Source organism: Scyliorhinus torazame, chromosome 16 (assembly GCF_047496885.1).
Source record: "Scyliorhinus torazame isolate Kashiwa2021f chromosome 16, sScyTor2.1, whole genome shotgun sequence".
In the NCBI taxonomy this organism is placed as follows: Eukaryota; Metazoa; Chordata; class Chondrichthyes; order Carcharhiniformes; family Scyliorhinidae; genus Scyliorhinus; species Scyliorhinus torazame.
Window position 1 is genome coordinate 12462128 of NC_092722.1, and position 23041 is coordinate 12485168.

Sequence of the window (23041 nt, forward strand, 5' to 3'; positions counted from 1 at the left end):
GGTTCCTGTGTACCACGATTTGCGTATTGCGAGTAGCCTTTGGTATGAACCTGACTGTCTTCCTTAGGACTTTACGCAACATGGCTGCGGTTGGGGGGGAGGCGTCAGCATTAACAGAACAGGGGCTGTTTAGCACAGGGCTAAATCGCTGGCTTTGAAAGCAGACCAAGGCAGGCCAGTAGCACGGTTCAATTCCCGTAACAGCCTCCCCGAGCAGGCGCCGGAATGTGGCGACTAGGGGCTTTTCACAGTAACTTCATTTGAAGCCTACTTGTGACAATAAGTGATTTTCATTCATTTCATTTCATGTTAAGTGATCCAGTGCCATTTTTACGTTGCCACCACTCTGTTTGCCCCAAGCCTTTGGGGTGGGGGCAAAGGCGGCAGGTAAAACTAGCCGTGGAAAGCCACAGCAGTCTGACTCGCAGCTGGGATGACCTTACCGTTTCTAACGTATTGAAGGTGCCAGACGCAATTAGCCTAACCCTACCATTGGAATCGTTCCTTCACCAAAACAAAGTGTGCCTACGCTTCTGCTAGAGGATGAGGGTAAACAAAACGGCACGGTTACAAAAGTCGATAGAATCAGGCCTCTGTTACTGAGAAGACGAGCAGAAGGTGAATGAGTAACAGGGCTAGCTGCACGTGATACACGGAACATTCTTGGTCGTGATTGCCAATGATTGCATCAAATTTCTGGAAAGCTTTGTTCTTTCATAGCAGAGAAACCAGATAAGCTGGGTTTAGGCAGAAGCATGTCAGCCACCAACCCCATTAGTTCCCTTTTGCTACCTGTACATAAATGCAATTCTAGATACTTTTCACCAATAGTTTTCACCTCTTTTGCATGTGGGTGCTCATTTTCTTTCCAATTTTAATCTTTGAAATTGCAGCTTTGCCTTGGACACTCACAGTAACAACTCAATGTAGTTGGTTTTGTTTCTTTATTGAATGCAACATTCGTTTAATTGGGCACTGATTGGTTATTATATTTGTGCTGCCCTGAAAAAGGGTAGTTACAGTGCTTCAGGATCCCTACAGTGCAGAAGGAGGTCATTCAGCTCATCGAGCCTGCACTGACGTTCTGAAAGAGCACTCACCTAGGCCCACCTCCCGCCCTGTCCTGATAGCCCAGTAACCCCACCTATCCTTTTGGACTCTAAGGAGCAATTTAGATTGGCCAATCCACCTAACCTGCACATCTTTGGGAGGAAACCGGAGCACCCGGAGGAAACCCACGAGACACGGGGAGAACGTGCCGACTCCATGTAGACAGTCACCCAAGGCTGAAATTGAACACGGGGCTCAATCGCTGTGAGGCAGCAGTGCTAACCGCTGCGTCACCATGCTGAGTGGGTACAGAGTGTCACATTGATTGTCCCAGGAAAATAGGTCCGATATACCAATTGACATAAATCAACTTACTTATTTATCAACCTGAATTTTTTACATTGGTGAATCTATTGTTCTGCACCAAGTCATGCACATCTATCACCCCATCTTCACTGATCTACATTGGTTCAGAGTCCAACAACATCTGGATTTTAAAGCTCATGTGCCTTTTCAAATCCTCCGATGACCTTGTCCCTCTCTATCTCTGTCACCTCCTCAGCCCCTATAACTTCAGAGATACTTTTGTGTCCTCCCACATTCCCCTGGCACCAACCAGGCAGTAATTCAATAGAGGTCTACCAGGAAATGTGTGTGTATATATATATATTTATATATTGTTCATAAATAAAACTTTGTTCTTATTTTTACTCCATGTGGACTCCCCGTGTCCTTATTAAACTGATCCTTTCTCCAACTTTAACACGCTGCTTAACCCTTTGGCCAATATTGGAAGTCATCCTCCTGTTTTGTCTCACTTTTTGACTGTATCACCTGCCTCTGTCCAATTCTGCCTCTGAGGAGTACATGGAGATGGTATTCTGTGTAAGGTGCAGGATTTTCACCACTGTATATGGGGACGACCATAGAAGTGGGAAGGCAAGGAAATTTGCACCATTTGCTGCTAGGGCGGTAATTCGCCGGGTTGGATTTGTCATGCTTTTGCGTGTACAGGACGTAACTGGGCAATATTTCACATTGCTGGGTAGGTGCCAGTGTTGTAGCGGTGCTGGAACAGCTTGTCTGGGGGGCAGCAAGTTCTGGAACACAAGTCTTCAGTACTGTTGCTGGAATGTTGTCAGGGTCCCCTAGCCTTTGCAGTATCCAGTGCCGACAGCCGTTTATTGATATCACGGGGAGTGAATCAAATTGGCTGAAGATTGACATCTGTGATGTTGGAGACCAACGGAGGAGACCGAGATAGAGCATCCACTTGGCACTTCTGGCTGAAGATGGTTGCAAATGTTTCAGCCTTGCCTTTAGCACTGATGGACTGGGATTCCCTGTCATTGAGGATGGTACTTTTAATGAATTGGGATGGTAGCATCGGGGCTACGCCTGTAAAATAATAACGATTATTAATATTAAACCTCTAGACAAAGGGTTGAATTTTCCAGCCTTTTCCGCTGACAGGTTCTTCCTATCCCACTGATGCTGAGACCCTCCAAATAGCCCCCCGCCAGAGGGCATATCCCAGTTGGAGGGGCAATTGCTTCATTTCTGATCTGTTGTTTGATTGCCTTGGCGATTGCCTCAGAGAGGAGTTTCCCAAGTAGATGTTTTTTTGTCCAAAACTGGTTTTCACCTCTCTCTCCGGGCGTAGCTAAGAGTTGGGTGGTAGGTTTGTGAGGTTTCATCATCCACAGGTGTGCTGGGCTCGAATAGCGAGGTAGTCCTTCTCCTTATCAGCTAATCAACACACTGACAATAGCACCCAGTGAAATGATAGGCTCCGACATGTACCCCACACAGTGGTTACGAAGCAATTAATGTTACTTGACACTCGGGAGTATTTTTCAGCCAAATTAATAACTGGGAGGTAATGTACTCACACGCTTTCTGCTTGTAGGTAAAGCTGGTGGTATATAGCAGGGACTGCACACACAGCAGGCTTGTACAATGAAGCCAGCCATAACACACACACACACACAAAATCTTCCCACGTGAGAACGACCCTTTCAGGGTTCATTTACCTGTGAGGCATTTTGGTGTCACATTCAGCTGGGAAAAATAAGACCTTTGACCCACCTGTCAGGTTTGACTCAGGTTGACTCCCCACGTCCCCACCCACTGGAGTCATTCACTTCAAACCGGAAACAGAGGGGCTGAGTTGAACACACTAGTAGCGAGCAAGCAGTCAGCACACCACCGCCAGTTCGCGTTTGACACTGGGGGATTTGGAGGTTGCAAGCCAGACCTCTCCAGCAGAATGGGCAACAAGCTCTCTTGTATCCCAAAGAGGAGGCAACGCTCAAGGAAGAGGGCAAAGGCACCGAGGAATGGATGGTATGTAGACCTAAAATCTCTTCATCAGTGTGAGCAGCAGCAGATTATTTAACATAAGGCACCTTTTCAGTTGCACAGCATTGAAACTGCCCCAGCTGGAACTCGAGCTGTGTAACAGTGTCAAACACCAAGAAGCTCTAAACGGGACACTGTGAACATACAAAATGTTTCAATGCCCCCCAGACAGATTTGTCTGATAGGATTGATTTCTTAGTAGCAGTGGGCAATAGTTAATACAGACCCAGACCCGGCTTAGACTCTAACATAGTTAAAGCAGCACACGGATTTTAAATTGGCACTCCGGTTGCAAAGTAAAACACAGCGCTAAGTGAATTCGAGATAACCCGTAGAAGGGGCAGAGTTATTCAGAATGGGAGTGAGTGACAAGACTGTAACCTAATCACAGATCCAGCTGGACAGCGCAGCTGGAGTGATTGATATGTGAACCTGGACATTAGTCCAATTCCTTTTTGGACTGAACGTGATTTAATGTCCCCCAAGTGGCGCATTGGTTCATTTGCTGCGAGTCCCACTTTCTTTTCAATGGGGACTAACGAGGGTGCGAAAATGATACTCAAAAAGGCATTTGGCTGAACCTGTTAACCAGTGCGTTGCCAAAAAGAACTTCAAGCTGGCGAAATCTCCCCTCACTCTGATTTTTCAATTGCATTCCCTTTTCTGGGTGGTTGGTGAAGGGTAAATTTAGTTTTTTGACACCATGAGATACATTGTCTTGTCCCTTCTGTCGAATACAGTGCAAGGGGCAGCACGGGTTAGCATTGCTGACTCACGGCGCCGAGATCCCAGGTTCGATCCCGGCTCTGGGTCACTGTCCGTGTGGAGTTTGCACATTCTCCCTGTGTTTGCGTGGGTTTCGCCCCCACAACCCAAAGATGCGCAGGGTAGGTGGATTGGCCACGCTAAATTGCCCCTTAATTGGAAAAAATGAATTGGGTACACTAAATTTTAAGAAAAGAAAGAATACAGTGTGAGAGAGATGGTGTTCTCGGCAAAGAAGGTGCTCTGATGTGTGATTACAGAGCAGTTAGTGCATATTATTTCTTTTAGCATAATCACAGTTTTCATTGATTATCTAATGGAGCAAAAGTACTGCCTGTTTTAGTTCCTGTTTAAAGTTTTCCTCTTCGTGGACTTGACAGAAGGAGTTTACTGTTCAATCAGAAATTCTCCAAACCCTTCAACATTTTCATTTCTAAAAATATTTCCCCACATTCCTTGCAATAGCTTCGGTGGATTCTGCGCCCTTCGCTTTGTCTGAAGGTATTCTGTCTCCTGACAACTGCCTTATTTAAAAATAGAATGTCCACAGATCCTTGCCTTTCAACCGAATGGTGATTATTCTAAATTTAGATATTCTACATACTGATGCACCAACCAGGGGGAAAAAACTATTATTTGTCCCATCAAAAGCCCTCAGTATTGTTGTCAAAAATGACGGTCCCTTTTGTTCTGATATTTCCCTACTACTTGTGTGATATTGTATTGTCTGCTGGCTGCAGATTGAAATGGTTGTGGTCGGCACATCATTGGCATCACTGCCCGTAATTGACCATAGATGGGCAGCATGGTGGCGCTGAGGACCCAAGTTCAATTCCGATCGCGGGTCACTGCCCGTATGGAGTTTGCACATTCTCCCAGTGTCTGTGTGGGTCTTACCCCCACAACGCAAAAGACGTGCCGGGTAGGCGGATTGGCCATGCTAAATTGCCCCTTAATTGGATTTTTTTTTAAATGACCACAATTGGCAATTACCATAGAGTCATCAAGGTCTACAGCACAGGAAAGGCCTATCAGCACATTGCATCTGCGCCGGTCGAAAACAATTCTAATCCCATTTCCAGTACTGGGCCCATAGCCTTGTCTGCCTTGGCATTGCAAGTGCACATCTAAATACTTCTTAAATGTTATGAAGGTCTCTGCCTCCACTACCCTTTCAGGCAGCGAGTTCCAGGCTCCCACCACCCTTTGGGTGAAAAGGTTTTTTCTCACACCCCCTCTAAACCTCCTGCCCCCTTACTTTAAATCTTCGCCCACTGGTCATTGATCCCTCCAACAAGGGGGGAAACTTTCTTCCTGTCTACTCTATCTATTCCTATCATAATTTTACACAATGAACTACTCCCTGGGTCTCTGGATTACTAGTCCAGTGACAATACCACTGTGTCACCGCCTCCCCTATAGAGGCTACTAAATGGGACGTGCAGCCTCTTTTTCTACATGACCTCATTTGGTGGACTATTGTGAAGGTGGCCAAGGACAATTTTGTATTATTCCCCAGAATGAATGCTCAGGAAAATGTGCAGAGAACCAGGATGAAAGGAATGAGCCAACGCTGTCACGTATCTTCATTCTGTGCTGAAAACACAGGTTTGACAGACCATGTTGCAAATGGACAGCCAATGATGGAGTCGATGTGTGAAAGGAATAGATGTCACATCGAAACTGCGAGGACCTCGGACCTGGCCAACTTTGAGCATAATTCCTGGTTTAAACTCACGCTAACTCTTTCAACAAATTTTGCAAACAAAGGAAGATATACCGCACCTGAGGAGCCGACTTTACTTTGCAGTCAAGTGCCTATCCACCAGCATAAAGATCCCTCACCTTGATAAGCACAGAATATACACAAATTCCTTTGTTAAAATAGCAAAGGGATTGTCAGTTAAAAGTATTGCTTAATATCATGTAGCACAAGTCCAACTTCATCATGTTTCTGAATGTTCCAGAGTACTTGCATGCTGAAATGTATTACAGTACAGTAACTCCAGTAACTTACTTTGATTGCTGTCTCTTGATCAGGGATCAAGGACAGCCGGATATTTATGCCAAGGTGAAAAAGCAGCCAGCAACTGATCAGAATCAACCTGATTTCACCCCACAGGCACAAACACGCCCAGCGAAGGTAAGATGCCGTTCGTTCAAATCTTTTAAAACCATCACATGCAAATTTAAAATGGGGGCTGGTTTAGCGCAGTGGGCTAAGATAGCTGGCTTGTAAAGCAGAACAAGTCCAGCAGCACGGGTTCAATTCCCGTTCCAGCCTCCCCGAACAGGCGCTGGAATGTGGTGACTAGGGGCTTTTCACAGTAACTTCATTGAAGCCTACTTGTGACAAGTGATTATTATTATTATGTCTGTGACATTAAGAAACAATGCAGAATAACAGGCCCCCTTGCTATGTTACATTGTCCTCATTTAATCCATTCAGTACCAATGTGTTTTCAGTAAAAGCAAAGATGTGCATTTGTATAGCGCCTTGCAACTGTGTGCATTTGTATAGTGCCTTTCATGACTTTTAAGACAAAGCATTTTACAACCAATGAAGTACTTCTAATAATAATAATCTTTATTAGTGTCACAAGTATGTTTACATTAACACTGCAATGAAGTTACTGCAAAAATCCCCTCATCGCCACACTCCGGTGCCTATTCCGGTACACTGAGGGAGAATTCAGAATGTCCAGTTTACCTAACAAGCCCGTCTTTCGGGACTTGTGGGAGGAAACCAGAGCACCCGGAGGAAACCCTCGCAAACACGGGGAGAACGTGCAGACTCCGCACAGACAGTGACCCAGCGGGGAATCGAACCTGGGTCCCTGGCGCTGTGAAGCCACAGTGCTAAAGCGTAGCCATGTTGTACCATAGAAGTGAAAACCTGAGCTCACGCTAGGCATTTGATTTCATTATATAGGCTAGTACTTTAGTGCAGAGCCCAGGGGGGGCTGCATTGTCAGCGGCGCTGTCCTTTGGATTAGACCGTAAACAAAGGACGTGTCTGAATGTCAAGAAGTTGAAGATTTCCTGGCACCATTGCAAGAAGAGCCGGGGGAGGATTTGACAAGAGGAAATTGGGGGCTGCTGCTTCCACCGATAGCAGGGTGGATAATGAGTGGACATATAGGTTAATTGGCAAATGATAGAAGCTGCAGATGACAAGCCAGACAGTGATACCAGACTGTTCCTGAGGCTGTGCCTGCTCGATGAGATACAGTTTCAGTGAGGAACAAGCCCGCAACTCATCCTTAATGGGTCCACCTTGCTTCTCTTTCCGAGATGGTGACACCGCTGTTTGTTTTCGCTGTAAAGGCTCAAGTTTTACCAGGCGATAGATGGTGTCATTCCCTGAGCTATTGCGGCGTCTGTCATGTCCCTTGTTCTCTCTGCGAATTCCAGCTGTAAGCGGCTCTCTCCGAGCCCCAAGCTGCACCTGTACAGGAACCACCAGTCTAAATACAGCAAGCCGGCATTGAGACTGATATTCCTGTACTCCTTCGTGGAAACTGAGGCACCAGTATTGCTAGGTGACTTTCCTCAACACGTGAATTTCCTCAACATGTTAGAATCAGTGAGACCGTCACATATTACTTTTAAATCGATCATTTTTCTTCATATTACTCAATTCTCCCACTGAACCCACAACTCCAGGTATAACTCTGGGAGACACACTGTTTCTCCCCCCCCCCCCCCCCACCCCCCGGGCCTGCACGGCGTGCTTTCCGGTAGCAGAAGCGGCCCACCATGGGGGCAGCCAATTTGTGCACAGCAAGCTCCCACAAAGTGCGATGTGATAATTCCTGGATAATTTGGTTTCAGTGATGTTTTTTGCCCGTCACGCCAGGAAGTACTCACTTCCTCTCTCGAAAGTAGTGCCAAGGGATCTTTAACGTCTCATTCAAAAGGAGGCACCTCTCCTGGTTCAGCATGGCAGCAGTATGGCACCGGGAAGTTAGCTGGTAGTTGGACCTAGCTGGAGTGACACTTGAATCCACAAACCTTCTGTCCCAGCGCTAAGAGCGCTATCCACTGTAGCCAAGTGACTCCCACTGTAGCCATCCTTACTGTGTCGTCAATAGATTTAACATTAGTGTTTTGTACAGTGCAGTTCTGGAGATGCAGTTCTGGAGATGCAATGTGATAAGTTAAGATTTGACTGATAGACTGCAGAGGTGTGCATGTGCTATAGGCGGTTATGGTATTGAATGTCTCTTTTGCTGGTTCTGAACAAAGTTTTCAATCACCCTGCCTCGAGGATGTACTGACAGGGCCCAGCCACATCAAAGGCACAAAATAAATGCCAATTAATGTTGAGGGATAGTGCAAGGCTTCCTTATTCTTTTGTTACTGCTGACTGTCGGGTTTGGTATTAACAACGTGAAGAGTTGGGAGAGGTTTAGGAAAGTGCCCCATTGGGACATATGTAAGGATATAAAATACATTAAAAAAATAAATATACATCAGAATCATGCCCAGCATTGCCAAACACCTTAACAGCAATGGCTGGATGTTCACAACTTGTCAGCCATCCTTCAAGAGAAATGATGAGTTATGACATTTCAGATATTCACCCTGTCAATTTAATTAAGGTGGAGTTTATAACCTAGCTTTCTTTCTAGTACCCAATTTTTTTTTATCCAATTAAAGGGCAATTTACCATAGCCAATCCACCTAACCTGCACATCTTTGGGCTGTGGGGGTGAAACCCACACAGACATGGGGAGAATGTGCAAACTCCACACGGACAGTGACCCGGGGCCAGGTCCTCAGCGCTGTAGTCCTAGTGCTAACCACTGCGTCACATGCCGCCCTAGCTTTCTTCCTAAACTACAAGGTGGTCTCTTACAGTCCCGCCACTGTCAATGGGAATTTCCCGTTGTTCGTGCCCTCCACCATCGGGGAACCCAGGACAGGGAGTCACTGTCGGCGGGGCAGGACGATCCCGCCAGCTGGAAAAATTTTGGCAGAGCTGCAGAATTGAAGTCCCCTGTCTGCTTTGAACTCACTTATTAGAGTACCCAATTCATTTTTAGAGTACCCAATTCATTTTTTCCAATTAAGGGGCAATTCAGCGTGGCCAATCCACCTACCCTGCACATCTTTTAGGTTGTGCGGGCGAAACCCACGCAGACACGGGGAGAATGTGCAAACTCCACACGGACAGTGACCCAGAGCCGGGATCGAACCTGGGACCTCGGCGCCGTGAGGCAGCAGCACTAACCACTGCGCCACCGTGCTGCCCTTTGAACTCACTTATGAGGGATTGGTGCCTGCATCCCGTTATAAAATCACAAAAGTCCCATTTTGAAGAAAGCAGGGATGTTCTCCCCAATGTCCTGGCCAATATTAAACCCTCAACCAACATCATTAAATACGATTATTTGGTCACTTGTCCCGTCGCTGTTTGTGGGAGCTTGCTGTGCACAGGTTGGCTGACACATGTCCTACATTCCAACACGTCAAGAAATACTCGGTTGAAAATTGCTCTGGGGCGTGCTGAGGTTGTGAAAGATGCTGTAGCAATACAGGCTCCTTCTCTTAAACTTCCAGCATTCACAGTTTTTTTTGTTTGAACTCACTAACAGCGCCAGGTCTGGGCTCCCGAAGCTTGTGGCCGCAATCCTGTGGGAGAGAGTAAGCCCAGTTTTTCTGAAACCTCTCCTGGCATTCCTGACGCACCAGTATGATTCAAAAGATGTTTCACACTCCATCTTCACTCCTCTGTTCCTGGACGGTTAGGAGCTCCACTAAAAAGAAGCGAACCCATATCTTCGATAACAGCGCAGTGTGAAAGATATTTTTAGCAGTTTTGGGGGACGAAATGGTGTTGTGGAATATCAATAACAGATGCTTTAGGCTGCTGGAATGAAATACCTGCATCCATTGTCGTGTTTTACTAAGGTGCTAATCCTTTTAATACGGTTTAAAATAGAGGACAAACCAGTTTCACAGACCGCACTAATATGTGAGTTACCAATATTATGCAGCATGACTTCAACTGAAAGACATGCCTTAATCCTAGAGAAGGGAGATTACAGGGGTTTCTGATTCATCAAGGTCATTTTAAAGAATGTGGGTGGCTTTGATGACAGGTGGTGGGCTCTATTATACTGGGGTGGGGGGGTGGAATTCACCAGTGGGTGGCACGGTGGTCAGCACTACTGCCTCACGCCACCGAGGACCAGGTTCGATCCCAGCCCCGGGTCACTGTCCGTGTGGAGTTTGCACATGCTTCCCCGTGTCTGCGTGTGTCTCACCCCCATAACCCAAAGATTGCTATTTATTTATTTATGTTTAAAATAAATTTAGAGTACGTTGCGTACGCAGTGTGCGTGCAAGTGGAAAGAAAACAGCAGCATCCACCTGAAGTTTAATTAGTTTTAAAATAAATTTAGAGTACCCAATTCTTTTTTTTTCCCAATTAAGGGCCAATTTAGCGTGGCCAATCCACCTACCCTGCACATCTTTGGGTTGTGGGGGTGAAACCCACGCAGACACTGGGAGAATGTGCAAACTCCACACGGACAGTGACCCAGAGCCGGGATCGAACCCGGGTCCTCAGCACCGTAGGCAACAATGCTAACCACTGTGCCACCCTGCTGCCCCCCATAACCCAAAGATGTGCAGGGTAGGTGGATTTGCCACGCTGAATTGCCCCTTTAATTGGAAAAAAGAATTGGGTACTCTAAATTATTATTTTTTTAAATAGAATTCACCAGGGTGAGGGGCAGGGGAGTAAATTAGTGGCAGGTGGGGTGGTGGTTTGGGGATCAAGCCTTGGGGCAAAATCAAAATGGTCAGGGTGGAGTGAGGATTGGAAGCCAGGGAGCGTTGGGAAGATCAGAGGCCAGGTCGGTGAAGACGAATTGGTGGTGGGAGAGTAGTGGTGGAAGATTAGAAAGGCTGGGCTTGTGGGTCTAAAAGGTCAGGGAGGTTACCTTGGCTCAGAAGCAAGTGGATTGCTCCAATTAAGAAGGTTTTGGGGCAGGGCTTGGATGATTGCGGGTGTGGTTTCCAAGGAACCTTTGGAGGGCTGGGTGAGTGGAAGCACTTCTCCTCCTGGTCCACAAGTGATGCTGGAATGGAACTTACCTTCTGGGTCCAGCAGTCTTCGCCTCCCTTTAGCTGCCAGGTTTCCAGGGGCTCAGAAAACATGGTCAGCAGGGTTAACCCTAAAATGAAGGAATGATGTCAGGCTTGCAGTCTCATTAAAATATTTAAATGTGCCACCCACCTCCTTGGAATGGATTGACCGTCTACACCTCCGTGTTACATAGGAACAGGAGTAGCACATTCAGCCCCTTGAGAATTCCAATGATTCAATGAAATCATGCTTGATCTGTGGTCCAACTCCATATACCTGCCTTTGGCCTATATCCCTTAATATCTTTGCTTAAACAAAAACCTATCCATCTCAGATATAAAATTAGCAACTGATCTAGCATCAATTGTCGTTTGTAGAGAGCTCCAAACCTCGACCACCCTTTTGTGTGTAGAACTACTTCCTAACATCTCTCCTGAATAGTCTGACCCTAATTTTTAGAGTATGCTCCCCTAGTTCTAGAATTTCCAACTCGTGGAAACAGTTTATCTTTATCTAACCTGTCTTTTCCTGTTGAAGACTTCGATCAAATCTTGCTTTTGTGCGGGTGGAGGGAACGCACGAGACATGGCTTTGACTTTTTAAAACATTTTAATTTCCCACCCCACCCAAATCCGCTCTTATTTGGGGTTAAAATTATTCCCTCAATGTGTCTTTAATTTGTGATTAATTCCCATTGCCGACTCCATGATAAATCTTGACTCATTTATGTATTTAATTTAGGAACCAAAACAAAATGATAAAGTGGATATAGAATGTAGACTACTCAACAACCCCATCATAGCGTGGAATGAAAGTGGGATGAAGCTGGAAGACCTGGGGAAAATGATTCATTATTCCAGCGTTAAAATCTGCCGTCAACCCTGCAAGGTAAGGAATTCCATAATTACTTATGGATTTCAGATACGTGTCTAAGGAAGGACATGTTTGCATTGGAAGCGGCAAGTGAATGGCCACCAGATTGGTTCCTGGGCTGAAGAGGTCGAGTTAATTGTCCTCTGAAGAGAGGTGGAGTAAATTGGGTCAACATTGTGTGGAGTTTAGAAAAAGGAGAGATGCTCGCCATGAAACATACATGATTCTGAAAGGACCGGACAGGGTAAACATTGAGGGGTCGTTTCCTTGACCGGGGAATCTAAAGCATGGGGGAGATGGGGAGGGTCTCAGGGTAAGGGGCAAATCATTTTATGTCTGAGGTGAGGAGAAATTTCTTCCCTCAAAGGGTGTGTGAATCATTGGAATTCTCCACCCCGGAGGTTTGGGGATGAACCATTGTTGAATATATTTAAGGCTGAGGTGGCCAGGGCTTTTTGGTCTCTTGGGGAATCGAGGGGTATAGAAGCAAAAGATCAGCCATCATCCTACGAATGGTGGAACAGACTCAATGGGCCGAATGGAGTTACTCCTGTTTCTTTTTCATACGTTCTTATGTCAGGACTGATTCATCCATAGTGCAGAATGACTGAGAGGCGTCATCACCACTGAGATGAAACCAATATTTCTGTTCTCAGTGAGGAGGGGAGGGGGGGAGGCGAGGTTAATCTGACAAAGGCACACAATTCCAGTCACGGATTCTCCAGTCCCCCCAGCTGTGTATATCTCGGCGGTCGGAGGTGACACGCCATTTGATGGTGGCGGGACTCTCTGTTTCCCCCACTGTTAATGGGATTTCCTTTGAAGAACTCCTCTTCCCCCCCCCCCCCCCCCCCCCCACCCCCCATCTCCCCCTCCCCCACGCCGACAGGAAACCCGCGGGCGACAGGTGCACTGCCGGTGGGACCCGAGAATCCCGCTGCCAGCGAATGGCAGGAGAATTCCACCCATGTTACGTTACCAGATAGACTGGGTGGACGGAACTCTTTCCTGACTCAGAAGGTTGTGGTTTCAGTCCCATCCCAGAATTTGGGAACATTGGAGTCGCTGGATGGAACAAAAAAACCCAGGGACCTCCAGTTTGCCTCTGCCATCCTGGCTAGTCACATGACATAATGGTTGATGACTAATCACCACAATCAGACTCTATCTATTACTCGACAACAGACCCAGACATGAGGTGAGGAAAACCCCCAGTGATGAAGAACAGCCCAAAGTCGCCTGTTCCACCCAACCACACGACACTTGGCACATTAGCCCCCGACTCGGTGAAGCAATGCGGCCGTTAAATCTTGCATAAGGTCTCTCGTGAGATTTGCGACGCTTGGAACACCTCACCGTTTGGCTCATTTAAATATGTCTGCACCTGATTTTCCCAAGGCCCGGGATTGAACACCTGCTCCTGGGAAACCTCACCGTGGTGTCTACACAAACGTGGACCAGGCGTAACACCACCTACGGGGGTCTCCCATGCCATCGGAGGCCCTCCCACCGGGTGGTCAGGCTCTGGGCAGATTGGTACCCTGGCACACGCTGCCACCTGGCAGTGCCAAGGTGCCAGGATGCCCGTGCCAGGGACCGGCCCCGGGTGTGCCCTGCTTTTAAGAGGTGGGGTGAGGAGGGCTCAAGGACCCCCTCAGAGGTATGTTGGAGTGGTCCAGACGCCACGGTGGGGTGGCTGAAGGGGGCTGAAAGATCAGGGCAGCATTTAAAAAGGGCTCGTCAGTCCTGGAGGTGAGGTAAGTGGGGTCTCGGAGGGGCGTTCCTTTTTGATAGCGGGATCATTATTAGCGCTGCAGGCTTCGCGAGCCCCCCCTATTCACGACCAAAATGGGACTCTATTTCTTTCCGTGAAATTGCACCCTGTGTCTCCAATTAATGGTGATGGTTCACTCAGGGAATCTGTGCCAACATGTTCTTTGTTCATGCATCTTGAAATCTGGAGTTATGGACAATGATGGTATAGACTCTAACTTAATTTCCAGCACATGCCTGACCTGGAATTTCTCCCTCACTTGCCACTGACCATTGGTGTGTGGAGGAAAGGATTTACAAGTTGATACTCAACTTATTTGGAGGCCTCATGATGAACCTACCTTCCTTGGCCTTCAAACTATGGGGCGGGACATTCGGTCCCAATGTCGTGACACATTCCCGGGTGGCCGATGCTGCGAGCCAGCCAAAAAGCTCATTGACTTGAGCGGGACTGGAAGATGCCGCAGGCGGCCAGGACTGGAAAATCCCGCCCCTGGAGTGGGACTTGAACCCAGAGCTTCAGGCTCAGAGGTAGGGATGTGACCCACTGCGCCACAATTATTCAGGTATCCTATCCCAAAATATTTTTGGATTTGTGCAAACATCTATACTGTTACAATGAAAGCAGAAAACGCTGGAAAGAGTTGGCTGTCACTTTTTGTACAAAGATGCGAACCTGTTCCACCGGCTTAACATGATGTTCAAAATCTCACATCACCATTCGAGTAAGAGCAGGGAGGCAACAATGTCAATGCTTTTTCCTTATTCAAAAGAAATGGTGAACTGGTTATTCCTGGGTGCTGACGCGCTGCTGCATTTAACCATTGGGGGGGGGGCACAGCGGTCAGCACAGCTGCCTCACAGCACCAGGGACTCGGGTTCAATTCCGGCCTTGGATAACTGTCTGTGTGGAGTTTGTAGATTCTTCCCGTCCAAAGGTTAGGTGGGGTTATGGGGTTACAGGGATAGGGTGGGCGAGTGGGTCTAGTTTGGTGTAGACCCAATGGGCCGAATGGCCTCCTTCTGCACTGCAGGGAATTCCATGATTTAACCATTTAATCATTTAACCACACAGTGTACTTTTCTCCATGTCAAGTGTTTCAGGATGTTGCTCAGCTACGTCACAAAGTCAGCAAACTTAGAGGGTTATTGGTGAATGGGAGAAATCCATATAATAGAATCTCTGCAGTGCAAAAGGAGGCCATTCAGCCCATCGAGTCTGCGTCGACCCTCTGAGAGAGAACTCTATTTAGGCCCACTGCCCCACCCCATCGCGCCACCACACCTAACCTTCAAATCTTTGGACTGTGGGAGGAAACCGGAGGAAACCCACGCAGACTTCGCACAGGCAATGACCCAAGCGGGGAATCGAACCTGGGACCCTGGAGCTGTGAAGCAACAGTGCTAACCACTGTGCCACCGTGCCGCCCACATTTTGTTAATATATCTGTTCATATATCTGACTGCTTGCCCGAGTTAATGATCCAATAACGAAACGTCGGAATTAGGTAAGTTTAGAACATGTGAATTTTAAGTGTGGAATTTCTTTAGGCCATTAATTCCAGAGGAACACCTTCTCTCGATTTCTGTTAAAAATGGGGCATCGAACCGTTGTGTGTTACGTCTGTTTATGTGCATCAATATTTATTCACTGCTTAGGGCCTGATATACTCTTACTGGAGTCCTTCTAGTAAAGAAATTTGTATCTCTTATTATAGGATATCAATGACAGATGCTTGGCATTATTCCAGAACCACCTGCTTATTCTCTCTGAGGATTTCCGTGGCTTCACATACCAGGTAACTCTAACTTAAAGCCATCAAGCTGCATACCAGAACATAGACCCATACACACCTCTGAGGAAGAGTCAGAAGGGAGCTAACGATTAGAGTCTGGATAACACTAAAGCTTTGACAAAGAGTCACCCAGGCTCAAAACGTCAGCATGCTCTCTCCACAGAGGCTGTCAGACCTGCTGAGATTGTCCAGCATTTTCTGTTTCCGTTTCAGATTCCGGCATCCGCAGTACGTTGCTTTTGTCTGAAAATGGGTCAATTGGGCTCAAACCGTTCTGGGCAGCACGGTGGCGCAGTGGTTAGCATTGCTGCCTCATGGCGCCGAGGTCCCAGGTTCGATCCCGGCTCTGGGTCACTGTCTGTGTGGAGTTTGCACATTCTCCCCGTGTCTGCATGGGTCTCACCCCCACAACCCAAAGATGTACAGGGTAGGTGGATTGGCCTCGCTAAATTGCCCGTTAATTAGGAAAAAAAAATTGAGTATTCTAAATTTATTTTAAAAAAACATCGCCCATCACTGGAAAAGACCGTGACATCGGCATGTGTGTTATCAATGAATGAATAGGTTAATGCGGAATAGTGTACAAAGGAGTTTTAAAAAAGCGTGCTCACCTTTTGTACACTCATCATGCTATTTCACGGTGGAAGGATCTTTAATTATGAATTGGGTGATTCACAAACGCAGTAATATGCATTGTATGTAATCCCATCTTTCGATTATCTGTGTCTAGGGCTCGCTGCCTTTAGCAGGGATTATGGGGAATAGCATGGAGAATACCAACAGCAATTCAGAGCAGAACCACACATTTCAAATTACAGGTATGTAGCAAACAAATTGGGTACTAAATGGTCCAATTAAAATGTCATTTCTGTTTAATTACCTTTTACGGCCAAAAATCCTTTAATGTTGAAGGGTCATTATTGAAGATTACAATTGGCACAAGATTTATGTAACAAGTTTCTGTTTAATGAGCGAATGGATTCTTCACCCGTGTTGTCCTTAATTTTCCCTTTCTGAATTTCTATTCATGTTTTATTCTTCCTCTCGGCCTTCCCCCTCTACCTTCTTCATCTCTTCTCTCTTTTTCCTTCTCTCCTTCCCCCTTCCCGTCCCCTCTCCATTTCGCCCTCTCCTTTCCTCCCCCCCCCCCACCCCCATCCTCCCCTTCCCTCAGCCATTCCCCCCCCAGCTCTTTTTTTAAATATAAATTTAGAGTACCCAATAATTTTTTTCCAATTAAGGGGCAATTTAGCGTGGCCAATCCACCTACCCTGCACATCTTTGGGTTGTGGGGTGACACCCACGCAGACACGGGGAGAATGTCACGGGGAGACAGGGGTTGGTTTAGCACAGGGCTAAATCGCTGGCTTTTAAAGCAGACCAAGGCAGGCCAGCAGCACGGTTCAATTCCCGTACCAGCCTCCCCGAACAGGCGCCGGAATGTGGCGACTAGGAGCTTTTCACAGTAACTTCATTTGAAGCCTACTTGTGACAATAAGCGATTTTCATTTTCATTTCATTTCATGTGCAAACTCCACATGGACAGAGACCCAGGGCCGGGTTCGAGCCCGGGTCCACGGCGCCATAAGCTGCGTGCTTCCCTCCCCCTCAGATCTTTGTCTTCCCTTTCCCTCTCCCATTTTCTCCCCACCCTCTCAACTAACCCCCCCCCCCCCCGGGCAGCACGATGGTGCACTGGATTAGCACTGCGACCTCACGCGCCGAGGTCCCAGGTTCAATCCCGGCTCTGGTTCACCACCCGTGTGGAGTTTGCACATTCTCCCCGTGTCTGCGTGGGTCTCACCCCCCACAACCCAAAGATGAGCAGAGTAAGTGGATAATTGGGTGCTCTAAATTTTAACTTTTTTTTAACATGTTTCAAAAAAGATCGATTTTTAACTCATTGGCAAATTCTTTAAGCTCCTGAAACTTTAAATGAGATTTCTAAAAATTGTTCGATTTTAGCACGGAAAGTTTATTAAAAAATTTTTAAAAATGTATTCTCCTCCTTTTTCACATTTTCTCCCAAGTTTACACCCACCAACAATAAACAATAATCAGTTACAAAAATGTCAATCCCCATATCAACAACAACGATCCCATCCTCCCACCAAACCCCAAATAGTAGCCCGAATGTTCACATAAACAAATGACAAAAAGGAATCAGGAATCACCCATAGTCACCATTAACACACACCGGCCCCCCTCCCCCAACCCTCCCACCCACCCCCCCCTCAACTAATGTTCAATGTTATCCAGTTCTTGAACGTGCATAATGAATAACGCCCATGAATTGTAGAACCCCTCCATCCTTCCCCTCAGTACAAACTTAACCTTTTCAAGAGTCAATTTAGCACGGAAAGTTATCGTTAATGTACCATGTGCAGAGCCACTGACCAAGGGAGCCAACATCCATTTTTCTTTTATGGGACTTTGGGGATCAAATTGCACAGTTTGCCATTGAAAGCAGAAATTTGTGACCTTGGCTTTCATTGTACGACTCGTGGTGTATGAGCTTACCAGATAGCGGGCAGAGCCCACCCAGCTGTAACTTGTTACAAATGAACGTAAAAGCCGGCCCAAAGCAGGGTCTGGTGTGGTTTATTCTCCCAGCAAGGACTGTACTGGGAGTGAGTTACTGCCTTGAGCAGAATATTGTATATAGTTAAATAAACCTCTGTTCCCTTACCACTGGCTTCCTCAGGTTACTAAAGTGACATTCCCAAGGGATACTATAACTGGTTTCACTGCAATCAGTAACTCTGATGCTCACGACATTCCCAAAGCCAGTGACATTCCGATGTTAGAAACTGCAGCTCCGGTGTACCATGAAGAGGCTATTTTGTTTCACGCAAAATTAATTGGAAAAAGTTAGGAAATAAAAATGATTGCCGTTTAACGATTACCGTTTGACAAAATAATTAGAGACTGCTTGAGCCAAGCAGCCTGCCACTGTGCTGTAATATCCTTATCAAAAATGATCCAATCAGGGGCAGCACGGTGGCACAAGTGGTTAGCACTGCTGCCTCACGGCGCCGAGGTCCCAGGTTCGATCCCGGCTCTGGGTCACTGTCTGTGTGGAGTTTGCACATTCTCCCCGTGTTTGCGTGAGTTTTGCCTCCACAACCCAAAGATGTGCAGGGTAGGTGGATTGGCCACGCCAAATTGCCCCTTAATTGGAAAAAATTAATTGAGTACTCTTTAAAAAAAAAAATGTTTTTAATGATCAAATTATCATATGCACAAAGTAGACTGTACCATATTTGGTAATCAAGGACAACTTATCAGTCAATGCATTTTCCGTCTTTACATCAAAATCATTGCTCCTTCAGTGAGTTTCTGATGATGTATTGATTGCATCGAGTGTTCAACATGACCGCCTTTGCCAATAATCAGAATATTTACATTAATATTAATATCAGATCGGGGGGGATTTAATCGAGGGTGTATAAAATTATGAGGTAGCTAAATAGAATGGATGGGACTGACTTATTTCCATTTAGTGGAGAGCTCAATCATTAGGTGGCATAGATTTGAAGTAATTGGGTGATGGATTAGAGGGGAGTTGAGGAGAATTCTTTTTACAGGCTAGATGAGACTGTTAGCTCTCTGCTGATCTTAAAAGGTTCAACCTTCATTTCCCAGGCAATCTTTTAAACCGCTAAAGTATGAGTCTGAATGAGATTGGAGTTATACCGCAGCCTGTGTGTAACTCCGGCAGCGTGAAATCCCTTCTGGAGATGGTTGTATGTCTGCTCTCAGTGACTCCCAAGTCCTTTTCAAAACAGCTGTGAGTCAAATATAAAAGTCATGGTTTAAATAGACCATGAAAAACCTTACAAATTTCTACACCTCATTCCCCATGGCCGACTCAAGAAGAAAGTAAGGAGGTGTAGATAGAGGGAAATTTGGCCAATGGGATAAGTAACTGGCTATCACATAGAAGATAGAGGGTGGTGGTGGATGGAAAATTTTCAGACTGGAGACCAGTTACCAGCGATGTACCACAGGGATCAGTGCTGGGTCCTCTGCTATTTGTGATTTTTATCAATGACTTGGAGGAGGGGGCTGAAGGGTGGGTCAGTAAGTTTGCTGATGGCACCAAGATTGGTGGAGTAGTGGATAGTGAGGAGGGCTGTTGTGGGCTGCAAAGAGACATTGATAGGATGCAGAGCTGGGCCGAAAAATGGCAGATGGAGTTTAACCCTGATAAGTGCGAGGTGGAAAAAATTTGAATGCGGATTACAGGGTCAACGGCAGGGTTCTGAGGAATGTGGAGGAACAGAGAGATCTTGGGGTTCATGTCCATAGATCTCTGAAGGTTGCCACTCAAGTGGACAGAGCCGTGAAGAAGGCCTATAGTGTGTTAGCGTTTATTAACAGGGGGCTTGTGTTTAAGAGCCGTGGGGTTATGCTGCAACTGTACATGACCCTGGTGAGACCACATTTGGAGTATTGTGTACAGTTCTGGTCACCTCACTATAGGAAGGACGTGGAAGCATTGGAAAGGGTGCAAAGGAGATTTACCAGGATGCTGCCTGGTTTGGAGGATAGGTCTTATGAGGAAAGGTTGAGGGAGCTAGGTCTTTTCTCTTTGGAGCGGAGGAGGATGAGAGGCGACTTAATAGAGGTTTATAAGATGATGAGGGGGATAGATAGAGTGGACATTCAGAGACTATTTCCTCGGGTGGATGTAGCTGTTACAAGGGGGCATAACTATAAGGTTCAGGGTGGGAGATATAGGAGGGATGTCCGAGGTAGGTTCTTTACTCGGAGAGTGGTTCGGGTGTGGAATGGACTGCCTGCTGTGATAGTGCAGTCGGACACTTTAGGAACTTTCAAGCGGTTATTGGATAGGCACATGGAGCACACCAAAATGACAGGGAGTGGGATAGCTTGATCTTGGTTTCGAACAAGGCTCGGCACAACATCGAGGGCCGAAGGGCCTGTTCTGTGCTGCATTCTATGTTCTATGAAAGGCAGGCAAAATAACCCTGTTCAAGAAAAGGCTTGCAAAAATCAATACAACAAGCTGCTTTTGTATAGCACCGTTAACACAGCTTTTAAGGTGCTTCAGAGGTGTGTCACCAGACACTGACCCCCCTCAAGCAGATATGAGGGCAAAAAGCTTGCTTAAAGAGGCAGGTTTTAAGGAATGCCTTGAAAGAGAAGCGAGATGGGGAGGGCTGGGGAAGTTTAGGGAGAGAATTTCGGAGCTTCGGGTCTAGATCGCAGAAGGAGCTGCTGCTTATGGTGGAGCGATGGGAATCGGGCAAGAAACCAGAGGTGTGCCATGCTTCAGCGTTATGGAGCTTACAATTGGTATGCATTTAAACATTTGCTTCATCTGTCTGCAGGACCACTATTACATCCCTTCACAGTCTACTGTTCCACTGAGGAGCAAGTGAAGGAGTGGCTTTATCATCTCAACAAGCAAAGACAAGTGAACAGCAAGGTTGTAGATTCATCTCGAGCACAACCATGCAGAACGCTCAATGTAAGTTTGCATTACCTTTTGGTTAACACATGAGCGACATTCTCCTCTGGGGGTTAGACTGAGAGAAAAGTGGATGTGAGCCAACAGGAGAAGAAGCCGCAATGGACCTTTCTTCCTCTGCTGCCAAACATTATTCCGGTCGCTCCCAGGCTATAACGGGATGTCCTTCTAGATGGTAGTGGTCATGGGTTTGGAAGATGCCGCATAAGAACAGGCGGCACGGTGGCACAGTGGTTAGCACTGCTGTCTCACGCCGCTGAGGACCTGGGTTCGATCCTGGCTCTGGGTCACTGTCCGTGTGGAGTTTGCACATTCTCCCCATGTTTGTGTGGGTTTTACCCCCACAACCCAAAGATGTGCAGGCTAGGTGGATTGGCCAAGGTAAATTGCCCTTTAATTGGAAAAAATAATTGGGTACTCTTAAATTTAAAAAAAAAAAAAAATACTTGAAGATCAAAATCCCATTCTGGATTCAGCTGCAGTAGTCCAAACTGAACAGAGGTTTCAAAATCAGAGAAAGATGTTAAAGTGCTTATCTGTGTGAATGAGTCAAGTGGAAGATATACTGCACGCTGAGGCACGGGAAGTTTGGAAATCTGACCACTTCCAAGCCTATGGCGGCCTTTTCAAAAAACAGCTCCCTTCAGGAAAGTGACCTTATCTCTACATTACTGTGGAACCCTGAAACGCAAGTGCTGGGCCTTCACAGCTAGGAATACCGAACATTCCATGAGCAATCCTGGCTAAATGATGAGTTAGCTATTTGAGAAGAACAATAAGTGTTTTGTTAGTGGTGCGTTACCACCGGATGATCTTTCATTGTCATCAAAGAGCTTGGGAATCATGAAACTGCGGATAAATGGGCGCACCAATTCTTTGTGCACATTTTGATCAAATTCACACTCTGCTGTCACTGCACTGGGGGGAGGACGGTGGGGGTTGAACTCGCAACCTTTTGATTCTGAATATAAGGAAGCTGGCACCAACTAGTTGCTCCATTCTTCCCTCTAATGACCTAGTCACCTCCATATTAAACCTTAAGAAGAGACAGATTGGGCAAGCGTGTGACTCAATGCATTCCTAAGCAGAACATTCAATCAATTACACATTAACCCCCAAAGGTTTATACCATCTACAAACTGGTACCAGAGTCCGACAGATACCAATGGTTGGCAAATAAGTTTACAACTGATTGTTTATCGATCTTCCATGTTATCTCAACTGTTGTCCACCTGGTTCATTGTGTCATTGGAACCATTCAATGCAAAGCTAATTCCTTCCTATCTGACCATTATCACCTCTAGAGGTGGGTCTCTTATTTTCTGCCTTGTTAAATATTGTATCGACTTTTTATTGCCCTGAACATCCATTTCTATCAGGATGGCAACAGAAAGCCACAACTGCCCTCAGTGAGAATGGGAAATGTCCCGTTTCTGATCACTGTGCGAGTTGTTGTTGTTTGGGTTTCCACACCGCTTGGTGCACAGGGCAGATTTCCATCTGTTCCCATGGTGTACTATTTCCCAAAACAGGTGGCTGGCCTGACACCAGAGGCTTATAGCCAGAGGGCTGCCATTCTGTATCAAGTGTGGTTGACTAGGAGTCTCTCTCGCTCTTACTGCTTTCCATTGGAGTGTTGGAAGGATTTTTGCAGGTTGATGCTCAAACTGTTTGGCCATGTTATGAGCGCAGCTTCCTTGTCCATCAAGTCCTAGGTTGGGGCGGGGGGGGGCTTGCCCTTGGCCTTGGCCTTGGCCTTGAACACAGAGCCTCCGGCCCAGAGGCGGGGCAACTACTCATTGTGCCACAAGACCTCCTCCAAGACAT

The 23041-nt window shown here is 46.6% G+C and overlaps 1 protein-coding gene across 4 annotated transcripts in view; it reads left to right on the forward strand.

The window, feature by feature from the left end:
* The first annotated feature begins 3202 nt into the window (after nucleotides 1-3202).
* plekhn1 (pleckstrin homology domain containing, family N member 1) overlaps nucleotides 3203-23041 on the forward strand; it is a 46971-nt gene continuing 27132 nt past the window's right edge. Inside the window, exons 1-6 of one of the 4 annotated variants that reach the window (XM_072477969.1) lie at nucleotides 3203-3396; nucleotides 6217-6319; nucleotides 12017-12163; nucleotides 15640-15720; nucleotides 16448-16535; nucleotides 21075-21214. In XM_072477969.1, coding sequence (XP_072334070.1) covers nucleotides 3320-3396; nucleotides 6217-6319; nucleotides 12017-12163; nucleotides 15640-15720; nucleotides 16448-16535; nucleotides 21075-21214 — 636 coding nt within the window. In that variant the 5' untranslated portion in view covers nucleotides 3203-3319. The remainder of the gene's footprint in view (nucleotides 3397-6216; nucleotides 6320-12016; nucleotides 12164-15639; nucleotides 15721-16447; nucleotides 16536-21074; nucleotides 21215-23041) is intronic. The other 3 variants (XM_072477968.1, XM_072477966.1, XM_072477967.1) reach the window with 3 other exon arrangements.